Consider the following 22,734-nt stretch of genomic DNA (forward strand, 5'->3'; position numbering starts at 1 on the left):
TGTTTGTAATCAGCTATTTCCCAACCATCCCATAGTACAGGGGTCTTCAACTGGCAGACCACAGTTTAAAAATGTACCACACATGCCATTTTTCTGGTCTTACAAGAGAGGCCACATTGGGAGGTCACCTGGGTCAACCATCACCTCCAGGAGATTTGGCATAGCGGTGACTGAAGCCATCCTCTTTACCTGCATTTAGTTGTAACTGTGTCAAACTAGAAGAGGGCATAGCAGCACAGCAATGCCAGAGTGGGGACAGGTAAGTATTCTCAGGAGGGCATGTTTCTCAACTTGTGGCTCTGCATCATGTGGCAATATTGTATTCATGATACAGTCTTTGGGAATATGATATTTTGGGGTTCAATGTGTGCCAATGTTATGTGCACAGTGTTTGGACCAATTTATTTATTTGGACCGATTATTTAATAACAATGGGAACACCCACCTAGTCATGGGATTAGCAAGCGATCCGCTGTTCTATACTACTTTAACTGGTAACTTTGAAAATTGTATCCCCAACAAACTTGATTTCAGATAACCAATGTTATTCACATTCTGTTTAAAATAATAGATGCATTATTTCTTTCTGAGATTATCTATTTTCTTCAAATGCCAGTAGACATCTCAAGAATAAAAGAAGACTTCTACAAGGTTGCTGGTTTGCGAAATATATTTTCATAGCCTGAACTCGTAGCCTTTTTTCCAAGTAAAGTTGAACTCGTATATAGAAAAAGGAAGGTCTTTCATTACATTAATATGCAAATTACATGTGGACCGGAAATGACCATAACAGATGTTGTAGCTCGTTTTCAAGGACGTTTTCCAGGCAGAAGCAATGCATAGGTTTTAGAAAACTTCACCCTAGGTCGTCAGTTTTACAATAAGGAGTTTGGTAACAAATTTCTTGGTATTGAAAATGATAATGGGGGTGACTTATAAGCCTCTGCTACTAGTTAGTAAGTGATTAGTGCCAAGAACAAACAATTGGAAATCAGCTAAGGTTAATACCATTTTTAACATCTGAACTCTGAGTGCTTATTTACCACCACCTTCAAAAGAATTAACAAAAATAAGACTACATTCACACATAAAAGATCTGCTGCAGAATTCAAGCTACATATGTGAAGTTGCATATTTCAAGCTGCAGGTATCAATGTAAGTAAATAATTGAATACAGCATCAATGCTGCAGCAGGTTCTGTGTTTGTGGAGGTACCCTAATGGCAAAAACTTTCCTGTAACCCTATTGTTCATTTTGTGGCCTGAACAAAAAAATACAAAAAAAAAACAACTTAGATTTTTAATATACGTAAGCTCTGGTATCATGAAATCTGAGCTGAATTAAATTGCTTTTGCCAAAATCAGATATATAAACATTTCTACAAAAGTTAGAACTCTCAGTTTATGATTTTTATTGTGGTCGTAGAACAGTGAACATTCCGTTGTTGAACTTTCTGTTGTTTTGCATCCTTTGGTATGAATTGAGTTAAAGAGGACCTGCAGCAAAAATCAGATTGCATTATCATTAAACCGCTTAGGAAACCCTGATCCCTCATAGTTTATAGTTTGCCTGATAATTCAAGGAATCATTCAGATGGGCGTGACCTTAATTTTAATAAGCATGATTTCCAGCTAATAGGCAGTATTACAAAGTCAGTGTGAATGTTGTAATGTTGTACATTGAGGGGCATTTATGCCTAGTACACACCCCCTGACTATATAATCCCCTTTAACACCTGATATTTACTCCCATAAAATGTATTTCACGCTCATCTGACTGACTCCCTAAATTGTCCGACAATATATAAACCCACATATCTCAGGAATGGAAGGGCACATCAAGAAACTGAAAAAACGGTGTATGATCATGGCACCCTAAGCTATTTATCCAAAACCATATCTCTTTTTTTGGGTTGGCCACAGGCCGTCTTTAACATACCTAGCATAATATGTTGTTTATTATGACTAGAGATGAGTGAATCAAAGCTGATGAACCCAAATTTGTTGCGAATTTTAGGAAATATTCGATTTGCAACAAATGTGAATATCGCTGCGATTCTATCACTCGAATCGCTTCATTAAACTCTATTTTACAGCATTCCAGGCTCCAGGGCATCTAAAATGGTGGATCCACATGTCAGTACATGGGGCGAGGGACGCTGGGAAGGCGGGAAGGCAAGACATGAAGGGAATTAGGCGGGATGACCCTGAATCACATGCAGGATGCAGCCTATCAGCAGCCAGCCACCCCTGTGATGTCGCAGTCCTATATAATCGGCAGCCATATTGCGGCCAGCCACTTCATTCATTACATTGCAGAGAGATATGACGGACAGCCTGTTAACAGTGTGTGTTACAGCAGAGAAAAGTGCATTACAGCAACATTTAACACCCTCCTAGTCACATTAGCGTTCTCGTGGATGGAGAGCATTGTTTTTTTCACTGAAAAGGATTTTTACTGCAGGCATTAACCTCCCAGTCACTTTCTTTGGCATAGTATTATAGAGAGGGGCAGAGAGCTGTGTGTTGCCTTATACATTTCAACAAGCTGCCTCAACTTCATAAACCTTAGCAGAGGAGGCAGAAATAAAAAAAAGCTGCTTTAGAAGTTTGGATTTCACCGGTGATAGAATGTTTTACAGTCCTTAAAAGTTCTGCAAAATCTTAATGGTATCTGCCATTTTGCACAATATAGCAAATAAAGTAAGTATATCCTTCCAATAAGTATATTAGAGAATATTCGGTAGAGAAATTACTGAAGTATACTTTGGCAGATCATAGAGTTTGACATTGGATTGAATGTGCCTCCTGCCAATGCCACCACAAATTATTTTGCAGCCAATTTTACCTTTTCCAAGACACACAGTGTACCTCAATGGCACAAAGTGTTATGTGGAAAAGGCCTAACATTGCACTTGGTGTTCCAAAATCCTGATCAAAAGTTTACATTGTATGAACTTTATTCTCGGTTACAGATTTAGCATTTAGAAAGTTTTTAGATACCTTCACTTTTTTCACATTTTGTCATGTTTCAGCCTTGTGCTAAAGAAAAAAAAGGAAAATTCAAGTTTTCCACCATAATTCTGCACTCAAAGATGACAAATTTATTGAAAGGGAAAGAACTAAAATATTGCATTGACATAAGTATTTAGAACCTTTACTCAGTATTAAGTTGAAGCATCATTGGCAGCGATGACACCCTCCAGTCTTCTTGGGTATGATGCCAAAAGGCTTGTACACTTGGAATGTGGGGATTTTTTTGACATTCTTCTTTGAAGATCCTCTCAAGCTCCATCAGGTTGAAGGGGGACTGACAGCTTTTTCAAAGGTGTAGGACTTGGTTCAAGTACGGCTTTGGCTTGGCCACTGAAGGATATTCACTAAATTGTTCCTAAGCCACTACTGGAGGTAAACCCAGAAGAGTACACTTCTGCCGAGGGGAGCGTATAGAGTGCCATAATAGAATGGCCCATGGTACCAGATGACATGATTTGGAAAAGTAACTGAAGGAGCGACCACAGCCGTCACCCATAGACATTAATGAAGGGGGAGTTGCGTGACATCATGACCACGGCCACCAGAAGCCAGCGTTCTGAACATAAATGATTAGAATGCCAAAGTGCCGGCCTGGAGATTGCAGTAGGTCCCAGCTGCCGGACCCCCTGCGATCAGAGATTTTATCCCCTATCTTTAGGATAGGGGATAAGATGTCTAGGAGCAAAGTATCCCTTTAATACTGACATTTCTGGAAAAATTGCTAAGCTCACAGTGAGAATACTGAATATAGAGAAAGAAAGAAAGGAACAAAAAGTCTTATATATTTAATCATGATAGAAATGATTATGTCACAGAAAATATAAAACTCTGGTTGAAGACGAAGTCCAATAGATCAGACATAGAGGTGGTATTTAAAGATACAGTTAAACATCCCGTGCCCATATCATACATGTGAGACAACATAAGGATAAGAACACATCTCACAGTGACACCCACACTAAATACTTTCATAGAAAAATATTCAATAAAACACAACACACCACCTCCCACAGAACACACTCTCCAAATCCCCTGATTGGCCTGGGCATCATCACAGCAACGAAGGATGCATCAGCCCAAATCAGGAGAAATTAACCTTTCTGCCACAACCAGATCCACTTATTACACCAACAATAAAGAATTTGGTTTAGAAATGGCTTTTTTATTAGACTACCAACATTTCCTATACCTGCCCTGACATATCATCCTTATGCTACATTTATCACATTAATCACACAGATTTTTAATCCCCTAACTCCTTAAGGACAATAGATGTACATTTATGTCCATTGCCTGCTCCCCTTCCATGATGCGTGCTCAGGAGCTGAGTGTGCGTCAGAGCAGGATGGTCCTGGTGGCTAATGCCAGATGTTATTATCAGCCGCAGGGACCCGTGGCAAATGCCAGACGTTACCAATCGCGGTGATGCCTGCCATTAACCCTTTAGATGCTGTAACCAAATTTGATTGCCGTGTCTAAAATGTCAATAAATTATTAACGGCTGCTCAGTGGAGCTGATCACTGCAGTGAAACTGTGGCATCGAGATCAGCTGAGAGAATGGTGGGAGGGCCCATATCTGCCTCCTCACCATACAATCGGAGCTCTGATGCTCCAGTCAGCCATGGCATAGCATTGTTCAGTATATGCAATCAGAAGATTGCATCTCATAGACTGCTATGGGGACTAAAAAATAGTGAAAACAAAGGAGAACAAAAGTAAAAAGAAAAAAAAAAAAAATATATATATATATATATATATATAAACAAACAAACATAAACATATGAGAGACAGACAGCTTGGATCAGCGCTGACCAGGACAAGTACGAAAGATGAGGTAAGATGGAGAATGGTTTAATTCTAAATAAACGTTCTCCATCTTACCTCATCTCTCGTACTTGTCCTGGTCAGCACCGATGCAATCCTGCCTTACCCCAATGTCTTTCCATTGAAGTGTTCACCCTGTCAGGAAGGCTGCAGACGGGACCTCTCTATCTCATCCACACATACCATTGTTGTATGTGAGCTCATACAACCCCCTGCGGTAAGGGCCCACAACATCTATTGTGTGTATTACTCTTTGGCGGTGTCACGCTATGGAGCGCTCTTTTAGAATCCCAATCTTCAGACCTGAACACCATTGAAAACCTTTTGAATGTAATCAAGAACAAAAGGGTGGTCACAAGTAGAGATGAGCAAGCCTGGTCTCTCTTAGAACTTTGTGATGAGAGCAACTCTCTGAGCATTCAAACTTTGATAGGCTCTCTTTGCACTAACCTGGCAACAGGGGAGGGGGGGGTAGTAGCAGAAGGGATGAGGAACACATGGCTTTTTGATGCCTGAATGAATGAAGGGACTACTAGGAACACTGAGATGACATCAGGGTAGCCCAGCATACCTTGCATCTAGCAGTAAGATCACATGACTTTTGAGGTTATTTCATTGCAAGTTTGTGAAAACCTGTTCACTGTGAACCAAACTTTTTGTAAAAGTTCGGCAAGCTTGCTTGGCTCTAGTCACAAGCCATCAAACAAAGCAGAGCTACTTTGATCTTCTTTTTTTTTTTTTTGCCAGGAGTTTCATAAAGTCACCCAACAGTAATGTGACAAACTGATGGAGAGCAGGCAAAGGCATAAAAGGTATGATTAAAGTCAGGGTTGTTCCACCAAATATTGATTTCTGAAAGTTAACCTCCCTGGCGGTATGATTCTTTCTGGAAATTTGCACCAAAAGCAGTACAATTTTTTGCACTGAATCTCACATTTCCCCCCCGCCCATTTCACATCTCCCCCATCACATTCCCCCTCCCTTGTCACATCCCCCCTCTCCCTTGTCACATCCCCCCTCTCCCTTGTCACATTCCCCCTCTCCCTTGTCACATCCCCCCGTCACATTCTCCCCCCTCCTTGTCACATTCTTCCCCCCTTGTCACATTCTTCCCCCCCTTGTCACATTCTTCCCCCCTTGTCACATTCCCCCCCTTGTCACATTCCCCCCTTGTCATATTCCCCCCCTTGTCACATTCCCCCCCTTGTCACATTTCCCCCCGTCACATTCCCCCCCCTTGTCACATTCTCCCCCTTCATGTTACATTCCCCTCCCCCTGTCAAATCCCCCCTTTGTCACATCCCCCCCTTCATGTCACATTCCCCCTCCCCTGTCACATTCCCCCCTCTTGTTACATCCCCCCCTTGTCACATTCCCCCCTGTCACATTCCCCCCCCCTTCATGTCACATTCCCCCCCCCCCTTGTCACATTCCCCCCTTGTCACATCCCCCCTCCCCCCCCCCTCTGTCACATTCCCCCCTTCTCACCTTCTTGTCCTGCAGCAGAATACACTAGGTTTGCCGGGCAGATTTCAAACCTAGTGTATTTGCTGAAGAACAAGCCCTTTCCCCTTCAGCCAATCACAGGCTTTACACCACTGCGGCCTGTGATTGGCTGAAAAGTGAAAGGTCCTGTAAGATGAATAGAGCAGGGACCAGAGCGCACGGAGGGGAACGACATCTTCAGGGACCGGGACTAGGTGAGCAAAAGGTTTTTTTATTTTACTACTTTTTCCTTTTACATTTAGCTCAGTGTTTTTCTTACAGTGTACCTCCAGCTGTTGTGAAACTACTACTCCCAGCATGCCCGGACAGCCTTTGGCTGTTCGGGCATGCTGAGAGTTGTAGTTTTGCAACAGCTGGAGGCCCCCTGGTAGGGAAACACTGACTTTTAGTATTTTTCTTTACCTGCTCTGGCCAGCCCCCGCAACGGGAGCCGACCAGAGCAGATAATCGCAAGTTTTCCCGGGGGCCGCATCGCTATATCGCATTGCTTTTGCGATATATCGTGCAGCCCGGCCGGGAACTCTGTAATTCTACCCCGAGCGTGACTCGGGGTTACCGATCCTGGCAGGGAAAATTAACCCTGAGTCACGCTCGGGAATACCGCTCAGGAGGTTAAAACATTAGTATTCTGTTGTTGAAAAATGAATAGGGATTTTATGTTGCATTATTTCAGGAATCTACAAATAAATGCTCTAAATAACAATATTTTTGGGAATATGGGAATAATGTCAGTAGTTATACAATAAAATCAAATTGTTTATTTTATTATAACACATACCTATGATTTGTAAAATCAGAGAACTGATAATTGTATGATCTCTTATTTTTTCCAGAGCTGTATTCTGATTTGTTATACATAGTTGTAGTCTGATTTCTTTTAAATAGTGTCACATTTAGGCTGTGTTCACACTACAGAATTTTGAAATGGAATCCTGCTCAAAAAATTCTGCCAGAACATTGAATCTGCTCAATGTTCTGGCGAAATCCACTCCACAGACATTGCCGTCTACGCCGATGGCAATGTCTGCATGGTCCTAGCACCAACTGATTTATTTTTATGTCTCGAGCTTTGCAAGTGTGAACCCGGCTTTATTGACTGTAAACATAGGAGAATTGATAACCACTTCAAAAATAAGGTAAGCAAAGCTAAGTTTTAGAAATTGTCTGACAAAAAAAAAAAAAATACCTTTCAGTTTCAATTCCCTTTTTTTAAGACCCACTTTGAAGAAGACAATACAACAACTGTAATTTGAAAATAAAAAAAAGTTACAGTACACGTTCTTATAATCAACAAAATTCTATCAAACGTGTAACACAGAAAAAGAGAGCATCTTTTCCCTTTTACATTAAAACAACAAATAAACATGCACAAAATTAAATAATTAAAGTGACTTTCCTATAAAAAAAAAAAAAAAGAAAACACAGAACACTCTATTTCCATTAAAGCTGATAATGAACTCTCATATGATGAACAAGTTGTGGCCTCCACCAAAGGAGTATTGTTTGGTCATGGGCACATTTCCACCATTTATTATTAAGGGCATCTGCACAATATCGTAAAGCAGTGTACTTGGTATTACAGGTAATTATCAGAATGGTGGTGCTAACAGCCTAATGCAGCTCAACTCTCTGTGGACACTTTGTAATATGTATATACGCCCACATTTATCATTGTAGGTTCCTGAAATAATGCAACATAAAATCCCTATTCATTTTTCAACAACAGAATACTAATGTTTTAACTTTCAGAAATCAATATTTGGTGGAACAACCCTGACTTTAATCATACCTTTTATGCCTTTGCCTGCTCTCCATCAGTTTGTCACATTACTGTTGGGTGACTTTATGAAACTCCTGGCAAAAAAAAAAAAAAAAAATTCAAAGTAGCTCTGCTTAGTTTGATGGCTTGTGACTAGAGTCATATGCCACAAATTATTTGTAGTTTATTGTTCCAAATATGTTCCACTTCCTCCTCTGCTAAACAGCAGAGTACACCAACAGCATGTATCTCCATGGGAGACCTCCATGTATATCTATGGGAGAGCTGGAGATAGCTGAATGCTGTATCTATGGCTCTCCCATAGAGATACATGAAGGGGGCATGTCGAAATGCCCTGTTCCCGGGGAAAGCCGGGGTCCCATGCAGGAGATCGCACAAGATCCCATGCAGGAGATCTAGATAGGGGAGAGATTTTTCTACATGATACTTCTTTAACGTTAACTGGCAGAACCATGCTTTTGAAAAGTTTGCTCATCTGTAATGTTTATTAATGGAGCAGAGGTACATCATTTAGAATCAAGGTTCATCTTGAAGCTGTGAATAATGCAGGATTTGAATAGGGATGGAAGGTGGAGCATGGAGGAATTTCAGAGAGTTCAAAATTTATTTTTGGGGATTTCTGTAAAGAAAATATAGACATGTTTTCAATGTTAGTGCAACACAAATATATATTTGAAACAGAGCATTTGTCTTTTTGCCCTCAAAGTTAAATAACAATGTACGGTAAGTATTCTTGCATGTGAATGTCACCTAACTGGTTCACTGTAAGGAAAGATTTAAATGCAGCTTTGCTTACTGAGCTAACATGTTTTGCTAAAGTGAGTAAGGTTACATGCATTTTCAGACCTGACATATCCACCAAAGTATGTGTAAATCATATTATTGACATAATTTTCCCTTACCCTTAACGACTTTGGACGTAAATGTACATCCTGGTGCGGTGGTACTTAACACACCAGGGCTTACATTTTCGTCCTATACATGACACGAGCATCGGATCATGCACGGCGGATCGCGGCTGCTATCAGCAGCCAGGGACCCGCTGGTAATGGCGGACTATACTGCCAACCTAATGTGTGGGAACTATACTGCCAGCCTAATGTGGTGGTAACTATACTGACTGCCTAATGTGGGGGAACTATACTGCCTACCTAATGTGGGGGAACTGCAACCTAATGTGGGGGAACTGCAACCCAATGTGGGGGAATTACAACCTAATGTGGGGGAACTTCAACCTAATGCGGGGGAACATACTGCCAACCTAATGTGGGGGAACTGCAACCTAATGTGGGGGAACTGCAACCCAATGTGGGGGAATTACAACCTAATGTGGGGGAACTTCAACCTAATGCGGGGGAACATACTGCCAACCTAATGTGGGGGAACTACAACCTAATGTGGGGGGAACATACTGACAACCTAATGTGGGGGAACTATACAGCCAACCTAATGTGGGGGAACTGCAACCTAATGTGGGGAAACTGCAACCTAATTTGGGGGAACTACAACCTAATGTGGAGCAACATACTGCCAACCTGATGTGGGGGAACTATACTGCCAACCTAATGTGAGGGAACTATACTGCCAACCTAATGTGGGGGAACTACAACCTAATGTGGGGGAACTATACTGCCAAACTAATGTGAGGGAACTATACTGCCAACCTAATGTGGGGGAACTATACTGCCAAACTAATATGAGGGAACTATACTGCCAACCTAATGTGGGGAGGAACTATACTGCCAACCTAATGTGGGGGAACTATACTGCCAAACTAATATGAGGGAACTATACTGCCAACCTAATGTGGGGGAACATACTGCCTACCTAAGTTGTTTTTTCAAAACTTAAACCTCAGTATTCTGATTTAATTGCTGTGCTGGCACTTTGAGGGGAAAAAAGTTGGCGTGCATTACGGTTTGTGCACTCGGGCCCAAAAAAGGTTCGCCATCACTGCTATATAGTATGAACAGTATATCATATTGGGCAACAAGATGTTAGGAATTGTGCAAAAGTAAAGTGTTAAAAGCTCAGACAGCTACCTTTACTCCAAACATGCCTACGACAATGTTACAACAGCGACTGGAATCCAGATTTAGCAGTCTGCCTGTGCATGTTAGTTGCAGGTTAAGTAGCACTTTGGAAGCCAAAATATGCATCAAAATTAATTTATTCATATCAAGTAAATATACTACTTTTACTGTATTGTAAATAAGAGCTTGCGACTGGCACATGTGTCTTTCTCTACTGTAGAAGGAACCTGTGGATGCCACTTTAAGCATTATGCACACATTGTGGAACAAAACAAAATCAACCTGTTTCTGCGTTATTGAAAAACATATCACATGAAGGTTTTCTTGAACTTATGCTTCGCTAAGTACTAAAATGTTGAATGAAAAAAGTTTTTTTTTCATTCAGTTAAACATATTTTATTCTTATTTTTCTTTCTTGTTATTTTGAGATTTGCATTGTCTGAGCCTATTGATTTAGTCCAGTAGTCTGACCCCCCCAATATTTTCACAGACATCTTTTCCTGTATCTACCTTGTCTTTTTATTGTCTCTGCTAGAACTGTGGCTATACTTGGAAGATCATCACTCATTTTTGATTTGGGGTGCTTGGGACACATTTGCACTCGTTGCAGAATTATCTCTATTAATGCTGCAAGCTGTGTCCACAATTGTTATATTTTTTTTATCACAAGTTAACAAACAACTTGCGCAACCTAATAAATAATGCACAAAAAATACAAGAAGACAACAAACAGATTAGTACAAGGGTAGCAACTGAATCTTTTTGCCCAGGGTGTATCCAAAAAAAACAGCATAGACTATAGGTAATCATTATTAGAATTTGAGAGGCAATCATTTTCGTTTGGCTATATTTAGGTTTATTAGCATTCAAAAGTAAATAATAATATATTAAAATTACTTGTACTTAACCTCTCCCTTTAAATACCACGTCAGCCAAACATTAACAAAAAATTCACACCAGTGACTAATGTATTGTACAATACAAGTTTTTCCTGTCTAACAAATGGGAACCTGTACCTTGTCAACATGTAAGCTACTATGTCCTGAAAACTGTTGCCAGATCATACATCACTTTTTATTGGGCTTTTGACAGCATTTAATATTCACTGTACAGTTTTAAGACTCAGCATTGTTTTGGATTTACACCCACTATATATATTGTACAAAATGCAGCTGAAAAAGATTCCTTTAATCTCAGTACAATTTCATGCGGAAGCAGTTACATTTACCACCAGAACACACAATGAACCTTTAAGGGGTTTATGGTTTTACTGGATTTGTTGTAGTCAGGTGGGTTATTAGAAAAAGAGGATTGCTGTTTCCTTCTTCTAGTTTGAAGTTGTTTATAGAGAGAACAATGACGTTTGCTAAGGCTTCTGGATCACCAAGTGACTCTTAAGGTTTCATGAAATGATTGGCGTCCTTCATATATAATACTTCATTCAGAATTTGGAGCTCATTATGGTCAATATTTTTTTACCAAAACCAGGAGTGGGCCCACAACACAGAAAAAGGTGCTAATATGTGATCCCAGTATAAGGGTTTATAGGGTTTACATATGTAGTATGTACATTATTTATTCATTTATTTATTTTCACAGGGGTGTGGCAATTTTATAAAAAAAACTACTTGTCACTAAAACGGAGCAAAATCTACTTGTTCCTCATGACGATCAACTTGTCCGGGGCCAATTTTCGCTTTTACACTCTCGTTTTTTCCTCCTGGCCCTATAATAGCCATAACTACCTACTATAATGATACCTTTAAATTTTTCAATAACATTCTCTGAACCAAAAAAAAAAAAAAATATATATATATATATATATATAATCGGTGAAGTGAAATTGAAATAGTAAAAGATAATTTAGCAAATTTGGTGGTTTTTGTTTTCTATGCCATTTACCTTGTGGTTAAACTAACATGTTGTTTTAATACTTTAGGTCGCCTGATTACAGCAATACCAGATTTGTATAGTTTCCGTCATGTTTTACTAATTAAAAAAAAAATTCGGAACTTTTTTGAATTTTTTAATTGCCCTTTTTTGACCCCTGTGGCTTTTTATTTTTATTTTTTTTCACATACCAGGCTGTATGAGGGCTAATTTTTTTGTGCCATAATCTATTTTTATATCGGTACCATTTTGGTATTGATCTGACTTTTTAATCGCTTTTTAACTTTATTTTCTGGGATATTATAAAAACTGCAATTCTGTGGTTTTGTAATTTTTTTTTACATTTACGTCATTTACCGTACGGGATACATAATGTTATATTTTATAGTTCATACAATTACACATGCAGCGATACAAAATATGTACATTTTATTATGTTTACATGTTTTATATAGGAAAAGGTGGTGATTTGAACTTTTAACATGGAAGAGGTTAATGTGTGTCTTTTAAACTTTTATTAAAACTTTTTTTTACACTTTATTAGACTTTTAGGAGGAATCATTAGATTCCTCATACAGATCAATAGAGTTATATTGAACTCCGTTAATCTGTGTGCTCTGCACTCCATTGATAGAGCCTAGTCCAGCCAGATCCACCCCACTAGCCCACCAGGGACCAGTCAAGTGTCCCTTTAGATGCCGCTGTCAGCTTTGACAGCGGCGATCTAAAGGGTTAATAGCCAGTCGGGGCGATCACCGCATGCTGGCCATAGCGGAGGCCCCCGGCTACTGAGAACAGCAGGGGGCTGCAGAGTACGAAACGGGCAGGAGTTGTGAGTACGCTCCATACAGACTGCTGAGCGTGGCCGCGCTTATCAGGTCCAGCCCTGCTTGCAGGACTAAGGGCCGGAAAAATTCACCTGCGCCCAGAACTGCATGTCTCGGGCGTCAGGTGGTAGGAATACCACATTCCTGTTTTGAGGAAAAAACACAGTGAAAAAGGGTTTATTTGCTTATCTAGGTAAAAAAATTGTTCAGGATTTTAAGAATGTATACAACCCCTTTAATATATGGATGTTTTGAAAATGTTTCAACCCTTTTATACAACATGTAGCAACTGTAAAGTCATAGAAGTACAATCAGGCCAAAACAGTGATAAACATATAAATGTTCCCTTACCGTTATATGGCTTTCAGGGTGAAAGCGAAACAGTGAACATGCAAAGAAACGGGGACAGACATTAATAGACAGTCCTGGGGCCAAATACAGCAGGTTGTGTGGGTATCCTATATGTTTACTCTTTTGAGGACATGAGGTGATAAAGCAATGCCAGTCATATCCAACATGTCATTAGTTTTAAATCCAATATTAACTTAGGTTTAATTTAATTTTAAATAACTGACTGTAATATTCTGAGAAATACATGGTTAAGTTGTGTGGTTCACATCGAATGATGACACTACAGTATCTAAGAATCTGCATGCTGATAGCCCTAATATAATATGAAGATATCTGATAGGCTTTATGGTATGAAGCAAAGTACAACTATTACACTGCAAAATATATCTTAATAAAGAAGCATACACCTCTAGACAGAGAAAGAGGAGACATGTGGCCAGAAGCACAGCCAGCTCAGTGGTAATATGATTTCACTTTATGTGTGGTGTATTAAAGTAAGTAGTATTACAGCCCTTTGCAATCTCTAAGATGTAAAGAGCTAAAATACAGTACCTGTATACTATTGTGGGGCCCCACTGTACCTCCATATACCTATGTTGTCACGTGGTGTTTTTTTGGATTGATTTTTTTTAAGATTTATACCGTGTGTTGAATTGTGGGTAACTGAGCTGTTTTGCTTCCAGAGAAAATCACCAGTAATATGAGACCATACAGTTTGTCTATACAGTCTGTCTAAGTATTAGACGTAATTATGATATATTTCTACCTGCTTTCCCACAGTCTCCGTCATCAGAATACTGCAAACTTTTATTCTGTGCAATTGCCATTCCACCCCTTCCCCCGCTGTGATTTATTTGTTTTTAATTTCTTGCCATCTAAGAGCCATAACTTTTTCCATTTACAGTGAATTTGTTTTTTGTTTGAAGGACCATTTTACCATAAAATGTACTACATATCCCCCAAAAAACTTTCTGAGCTGAAATAAATGCAGTTCAGCAAATTTTGATGGGTTTCATTTATATTCCATTTACTTTATGAAAAAACTGACATGTTATTTGTGATCTGCAGGTCAGTACGATCACTAAATTGATAAAGTTTTTGTTGTGTTTTGTTTAAATCCTTTCTCAAAAAAGTAAACTATTCAGCCCTAGACATCGTATCTCCAATCCAAAGGATGGATGTACTATGTCCTAGCCATCATGCCTCCTCCCATAGACATGAATGGAGGGGGTGTAGCGTGATGTCACAAACACGGAAGCCCCTGTTCAGAACGTTGCAGTGCCGGCCCCAAGATCACGGGGGTCCCAGCGGCCAAATCCCCCGCGATCAGACATCTCATCCCCTATCGTTTGGATAGGGATAAGATGTCTAGAGGTTGAGTAGCCCTTTAATTAGCAGTATGAGAGCATGTTTTTTGTGCTATGCTGTGATCTGTAGTTTTTATGGGTACCATGTTGGCATAGATTGGACTTTTTGATCGCTTTTTGGTTCATTTTTTAGAGCATGTGATGTGACAACAGATTAACAATTCTGGCATTGGGTATTTATGTTTATTTAATTACACGTTCATCATGCCAGATCAATATCGATATGTATTGTAAGGTCATATCAAATATGTTTATTTTGATGTTATGATTTTTTTATTTGGAAAAAAAATAGAAAAGGGTGTGATTTAAATTTGGGGGATTTTTCATGTTAATAAAATATTTTTCTTGTCCTCCTAGGGGACCTGTATAAACAATCATTCTGTTGTATATATATATATATATATATATATATATATATATATATATATTGCATTCATCTGTTATATCATTGATCTACAAGGCTGCACTAGCAGATTTGCCATGGCAGGCACAGAGGGCTTCCATGATAACCAATCAGATTGCACTGTGGGGGTGTGGATCACCCCTGTGAAATCCCCCTCTATAATCCATAATTGCTATTTATAATGCCATTTAGAGGGTTTAACCACCAGGATCTGATTGAAGTTCAATCCGGGAAATTATAGGCAAGTGTCAGCTGTAATATACAGTTGGCACAAACTGCATATAGAGCGGGCTCAGCTCTTGATATGCAGTGACCGCCAAGCTGCTATAAAAAGGTGTATTGATGGTCTCTAAAGGGTTAAAGAATAATCTATTCCATTATCCACATAACTAAGAACTATTTATGATGCATTTATTGTATTTTAGATTTATTATCTTTTGACAGTTCTAAAAAGCATGTCATGAATAGGGCATAATGTAAATTCTAACACTATAGTTTTCTGGAAATTTTTAAGAAAAAGTGTTGAACTTTTGTACATGTGCTGTGTATATATCTAGAGTGTATTTCTCTCTACAAGGAGGAGTTCTTGATTCTAAATGTGTTTCCTATTCCTGGCCAAATTATGACAAGATAATGGTTTTAAACTATGACAAGCTCAGACCTGCTACTATTATATTATAATCCTTAATATAAATGTTCTAGTGCAAAATCTTTTTTATTTAAGAGTAGTGAGGAAAGCACTTTCTTCAGTTGAAGAAACAAGTGAAATTTTGAATGGCCCTTATGTGACCAGCAATTAATCTGTGTTTATTTGTCACTGGGTTTTATATTGTAGGGATGAAGATTTCTGTTTGTCTACATACTGACTCAAGATATAATAGACTACTGTTTTACTTCAATGGCTTGTAAAGTGTTAATTGTATGCTAGTCATGTTTCCATAGGTGCATATTTATTTATTGAATGTACAGCACTTACTTTGTGAGTGTCAGACTTGTAAGAGCTGCCTACATTTTAACCAATCCTATTAAGCTGTATAAAGCTCAGGTCCCAACCCACATGCCATGATAAAATACAGGATTTGCTAAGAATGTGAGTTCATTTAAAGCCACTGGCTATCCAGCAAGCAACTACCAGAAGATGAAAAATCCAGTCTTGGGTGTTCTGTCATTTCTTTTGGAAAAGATACTAATGTTTGCAAAACCAAAGTGCACTTCTGTAGCTGACAAAAATGGTAACATGTATGAGACATTGGTGTATAAAAGAGGCGATCTTCTGGAAGTTCCTCGTACCCTCTTTGTCCATTTTGGCATCTACCTTGGAAACAATAGAGTTGCACATTTGATTCCAGACATTCTTCCCTTTTTAACTTGCAAAAAGGAAAGTGTTGAGAAAGTTGTTACTAACAAGAGATTGATAGCAGGAGTGCTAGCTAAAAAGGCTAGTGTGAGAGTGGACAAAGTCCAGGATTTTGCTTATGGAGCAAATATACTTATTAATGCCATGGACAGACACTTTCAAAATAACCCTCTCTCCAATGATGAAGTGGCCAAGAGAGCTGAGAAACTTGTGGGGACCACAACTTACAGCTTGCTGTGGGACAACTGCGAGCACTTTGTGACTTACTGCAGATATGGAACCCATGTGAGCTTACAGACCGAGAAGGTAAATGGATAATAGAAATTTTAAAACACTGTTCATATGTCTGTGCAAATGTTGCCTGAGTCGGGATGCATGTGATTGAAAACCTCTCAAACAGGTTATGTTAAAAAAAATATTTTTTTAACAAAGTAGTTCTTTGCATATGATGACAGTAGTCCCACCACTTAGTTCATATAGTCACTGAGCAGTCAGATTTGTAGTAAAGAAGTCAGTGACATATTCACTTGTAAATATAGTCCAGTACAGTTTTGTTGATTTTAACAGGGAATTTGAACAAACTGATTTTTATTTGTTTCAAGTAACTCATCAGAGCTCCTTCTAAACATGAGCAAGTTTTATTCATGTTTGGAAGAGCTATTAGACTTGTGTCTGCTTATTCTCTTGTAATCTCTCTAGTTCTGTAAGGCTAGGATTCCACTTTTTTTTTTCCTGCGTTTTTTTCACAGAAAAAAAGACCAGAAAAAAACACCAGCGCAATTTCCTGCATCTGATGGTTTTTCTGGAGTTTTTGAATTTGCAGTAGGGATGGGAAAAAATTTATTTAACGAAATTAAAAAAATTTATAACTAAATTTTAATACATTTTTTATAAAGTGTGTGTGTTTTCACTTATTTTTTCTCAATTTTTTTTTTACATTTCTTAGGTAGTTCTACTACTGCCAGCATGGAGCAGACTGTTGGGAGTAGTAGTACCTGTACTAATAGACATATCGCCTGGGTGTCATTCCTGACACCCGATGCGATCATCCATAATATAGCAGAGATGCGGAGCGGCTCTATACAGTGCTCACATCTCTGCTCTGTACTCCGGCCGGCCGGTGATGTGAATAGAACATCACTCATTCATATTTTCCGCCCACAGTGGGGATTGGCCGGATGGTGGCAGCCAATCACCGCTCTCAGTGGGAAATATGAATGAGTGATGTTCTATTTATATCACTAGCCAGAGTATAGTGCAGAGATGCGGAGTGCAGGAGAAAGCCGCTCCACATCTCTGTAATAGATAGGATGATCGCATCGGGTGTCAGGAATGACACCTGCTGTGATCTGTCCTTAACTGCAGGTACTGCTACTCCCAATATGGAGCACACTCTGCTCCATGCTGGGAGCTGTGATACCTGCATTAGTAGACATATCGCAGTGAGTGTAACTTCTGACACCTGTTGCGATCTGTCTATTAATGCAGGTACTACAGCTCCCAGCATGGAGCAGAGTGTGCTTCATGTTGGGAGTAGTAGTACCTGCAGTTAAGGAAAGATAACAGTGGATGTCACTCCTGACACCCACTGTGATCCTCCTGTATAATTCATATTTCCCACAGAGAGTTGTGATTGGCTGGAACCATCTGGCCAATCACAGCTCTCTGCAGGAAATATGAATAGGTGTATATATACGGCAGTGCAGGGGACCATAGAAGAGTGGCCGGCCGCATCTATAAATTATCCAGAAGGATCGCAATGGACCCGGGGCGATCTGTCAATTAGTACAGATACTACTTCTCCCAACATGGAACAGTGTGTTCCATGCTGAGAGTAGCAATACTACCTAAAAAATGTAAAAAATTAAGAAAAAAATTTGAAAAACACAGGCACACTACATTTTTATTATTGTCGGCTACATTTTTTGTGCCCTGCCCGGACGCATACATTTATCCCTGTTTAAAAACTAATAAAAATGTTGTTAGAAAAAGAAAAATTTCGTTAAATACAATTTTTTCCATCACTACTGTACCTTTTTTACATTTTTTAATGGTACCCTACGAAATTTTATAAAAAAAATAAAAAAAAAGGTATTTCCATCACTTTTTTGGATCGCTAAAGTCCAAAAAAAAAAAAAACGCCTGCAGAAACGCCAAAGTTAAAACCCACATGGTGTTTTTCTTGGCAGTTTTTTTTTTTACTCCCATAGACTTCTATGGGAAAAAAATGCCACAATTTCAGGGGGAAAAACGCCATAGACTCAACTTGCTGCGATTTTGCAAAACCGCCAAGGAGCTGAAACAGAGTGAAAAAATGTCAAAAGGATTAAAAAAAATGCCAAACTGAAAAACGCAAAGTGGAAAAAAAATGTTGCGATTTCTCATTGATTTACAGCTAACATCTGTCCGCAGCGTTTTTGGCCGAAAAAAACACCATGCGGTAAAAAAAACAAGTGGAATTCCAGTAGGGATGTAAGAAAAAATCGATTCTCGCGATAATCGCGATTTTTCATTTGCCGATACAGAATCGATTCAAAATATTTTTGAATCGATTCTTTTAGGGATGTGAAATTTTTATCTGCGGACGCCCGTATCTTACCTGCCAACGAGCCCGCGGAGCTCTGGTACAGGTGTTCGGTCCCCGGGCTGTATTCTTCTTACTTCCTGTTAGTCCGGCACGTCACATGGAGCTTCAGCCTATCACCAGCCGCAGCGATGTCCCGCCTCCGCTGGTGATAGGCTGAAGCTCCATGTGACGTGCCGGACTAACAGGAAGTAAGAAGAATACAGCCCGGGGACCAAACACCTGTACCGGACTGTACCGGAGCTCCGCGGGCTTGTTGGCAGGTAAGATAAAGTGCGTTTTATTTTATTTTGCAGCCCGGACGGGATAACATGAGAAAAGTGTGCACCGGAGTACTAGATCGCCGCTGTCAAAGCTGACAGCGGCGTCTATTGGGATCTATGAATGCTCCCAGGTGGGCGATATATCGCGATGTATCGTCACCTAGACGGTATCGCGATATATCGGGATATATCGAATCGCCACACTGGTATCGCGATTCGAATCGAATCGCCAAATTCTTGGCGATTCACACCCCTAAATTCCAGCCTAATAGCAGGAAAGATCTATAAAATATAATGATAATACATGAAACACCACACAATATGGGGATTTGTTTAGCAGCTTAAGATGGCTATTAGTCTTCAGTTTAACATAATTCAGCCATGTGCATGTATTTTTATGTATGCATGCCGCTGTCAGACACCTCTGGTGGTGGCTAATCTTTCATGGAATTATTGGGTATGTTGATTGCAGGTGTTGGGGGGAAGAAAGGCTTGGCATGTTGGATTCCCTGATCCCTTTTGTTGATAAGCCACCACCAGAAGTATCTGGTAGCAGCTTATTCCCAAACCCTTCATGTGACAGCTAGCTATCTAATGCATATAGTGACCTTACTGGTGCTCCTCTGCTTTCTGTAAGTGTTAAATACAGTCAGGTCACCACCCCTGTGCACTTAATTAGCTCAAATAACATTTAGGGTGTATGCACATAGGAGATGTTCTTCTGCATTCTTCTGTACAAACTCACTGTTTGCATTGCTAACATGCACCACAGGGTGCTGAACAGAGATGCTTTCTGAAAAGCTTTTTGCATTCTATCAATGAGCTTTTTGTGGTATACTCTGACCTGTTCTCTGATGCCATTTCCTAATGATGTCCACATAATCCAATAGTAGATAAAAGTAAACATTTCTTAATTTCCTTCTACACCTTATTACTGTTCTGAAAGCTTTCAGGCTAAGCACACCTAAACAAGCACTAGTAAAAGATACTAAACATTTGGAGGCTTTACATAATTAAGCCTAATGTGGCTTGAACAAAACCTCAGTTTAATTGCATACTGCTATTTCTCATTGGCATGCATCATGCAAGGCATTTCCTATAATAACGTGTACAAGCCAGCTAATTTTTCTTTTTGGCAGAACTTGACTCAAACTAAATAAAGAAAATGTTGTGGCAAATAGTCTCATCAAGCATGATATTAGAAATCATTAAAATAGAAAGCAAATCAATATAATCAATATAATTTTACTCAGTATTCTCAAACCAGGGTGATCATGTCCTGCAAGAAATATTTCTCTGATAAGAGTGTTGGACATAAAAGAGCATTACATGAGGTTTAGAACTGTTTTAAAAATGATCATAGACTGTGTTACTTATAGATATAAAAAAAAAACCCATTGATTTGCAGTTTAAATATAAAGATAATGTTATGGCAGAGGTGAAGTGGATCCGCTGTACCTGTGTGGATGATGGCGTGGGCCATACCAGGGAGCGAAGCCCGCCGCAAAGCAGGATCGACTTGCTGCGGCAGGCGGCACCAGGTCGCTACCCCTGATACGACTTATCCACACAGGCATCTGAGGTGTAACATGGCACAGGAACGACGAGGCAACTCGAAATCAGGACAGGTAGGAGGTCAGGGCTGGCGGTACTGTAGCAAGGTCAGGTCACGTAGCAAGAGGTCAGAAGGCAGGAGGCACAGGAGCAAGGTCAGGATATGTAGCAATGGGGTCAGATACATGGCAAGACACAAACAGAAAGCATTCTCTAAGGCTGAAATGGCACAAAGATCCAACAAGGGTCAAAAGGAAGTGCTTATACTTATAGGTTCATGGAGCAGCAAGAAATAGTTGTGTACTGGCCCTTTAAATTTCACAGAGCCGACGCATGCGCATGCCCTAGGATGCAGGGACTCACGTGCTGGCAAGCAGGAAGAATAGAGGAGACACCGGGATGATGGGGAAGGTAACGAGCAGTGGGCTGGGTGCGGTCGCATCGCAGGATGCAAATCGCAGTGCGAACCCTGCCGGGCAGCGGAGAAGGAGTGCGTCCATGGCCAGCATGTCTGTACGCGGCATGACTCCTAACAGTACCCCCCCCCCTTAGGTCACCCCCTCTTTTTAGGCCGGAGAAACCTGAGCACCAGATCCTGGATTAAGATGTTCTCCTCAGGCTCCCAGGACTTCTCCTCAGGACCAAAACCCTTCCAATCAACCAGGCAATACCATTTCCCCCTAATGGTCTTAGTGGCGAGAATCTCCTGAACTTCATACACATCAAAGGCCCTGGTAACAGGTGTAGGAGAGATATATTTCTGAGAGAACCGGTTAAGGACCAACGGCTTGAGACGTGGAAGGAGTTTGGGATGAGCAGAGAAGGAGGAAGATGTAACTTGTACGCAACCGGATTATTGTGGCGTAGGACTTTAACGACGCAGGAAGTAAATGTACATCTTGGTGCAGTGGTACTTAACGCACCAGGACATACATTTATGTCCTATACATAACTAGGAGTATCGGAGCGATGCTCGGGTCATGCGCGGCAGGTCCCGGCTGCTAATAGCAGCCGGGGACCCGCCGGTAATGACGGACATCTGTGATCGCGCGGATGTCCGCCATTAACCCCTCAGATGCCGTGATCAATACAGACGATCTGATCATCCAGAAAAAATATTTTTAATAAACATATTTGGTATTGCCGCATGCGTACATATCCGAACTATTAAAATATAATGTTAATTATCCCATATGGTGAACGTTATGAATGTAAAAAAAAAAAAAAAATTGCTGCTTTTTTTATAACATTTTATTCCAAATAAAATTGATTAAAAAAATGTATTAAAAGTTTTATATATGCAAATGTGGTATCAAAAAAAGTACAGATCACGGTGCAAAAAATTAACCCTCATTACGCCGCTTATACAGAAAATGAAAAAGTTTTAGGTCAGCAAAATAGAGGGATTTTAAACGCACTAATTTGGTTAAAAAGGTTGCAATTTTTTTTAAGCTGGATAATAATAGAAAAGTATATAACCATGGGTATGATTTTAATCGTATTGACCCACAGAATAAAGAAATCAGGTCTATTTTACCATAAAGTGTACAGAATGAAAACGAAACCTTACAAAATTCTCAAATTTGAGGTTTTCTTATCAATTTCCCCACACAAATAGTATTTTTTTTGGTTGCGTCATACATTTTATGGTAAAATGAGTGATGGCATTACAAAGTACAACTGTTCACGCTAAAAACAGTTCATCCAATACTAGTCTGTGGATGAAAATATAAGAGAGTTATGATTTTTAGAAGGCAAGGAGGAAAAAAACGAAATTGTAAAAATAAAATTGTCTGAGTCCTTAAAGGGGTACTCCGGTGAAAACCTTTTTTCTTTTAAATCAATTGGTGGCAGAAAGTTAAACATATTGGTAAATTACTTCTATTAAAAAATCGTAATCCTTCCAGTACTTATTAGCTGCTGAATGCTACAGAGGAAATTCCTTTCTTTTTGGAACAC

At 39.7% G+C, this 22,734-nt stretch overlaps 1 protein-coding gene across 1 annotated transcript in view; it reads left to right on the forward strand.

The window, feature by feature from the left end:
* The first annotated feature begins 16,105 nt into the window (after positions 1–16,105).
* LOC130358657 (lecithin retinol acyltransferase-like) overlaps positions 16,106–22,734 on the forward strand; it is a 66,247-nt gene continuing 59,618 nt past the window's right edge. Inside the window, exon 1 of the mRNA XM_056562212.1 lies at positions 16,106–16,680. Within this exon, the coding sequence (XP_056418187.1) occupies positions 16,156–16,680 (525 nt within the window). The 5' untranslated portion in view covers positions 16,106–16,155. The remainder of the gene's footprint in view (positions 16,681–22,734) is intronic.

The sequence above is a fragment of the Hyla sarda genome, chromosome 1, assembly GCF_029499605.1.
Source record: "Hyla sarda isolate aHylSar1 chromosome 1, aHylSar1.hap1, whole genome shotgun sequence".
Lineage (NCBI taxonomy): Eukaryota > Metazoa > Chordata > Amphibia > Anura > Hylidae > Hyla > Hyla sarda.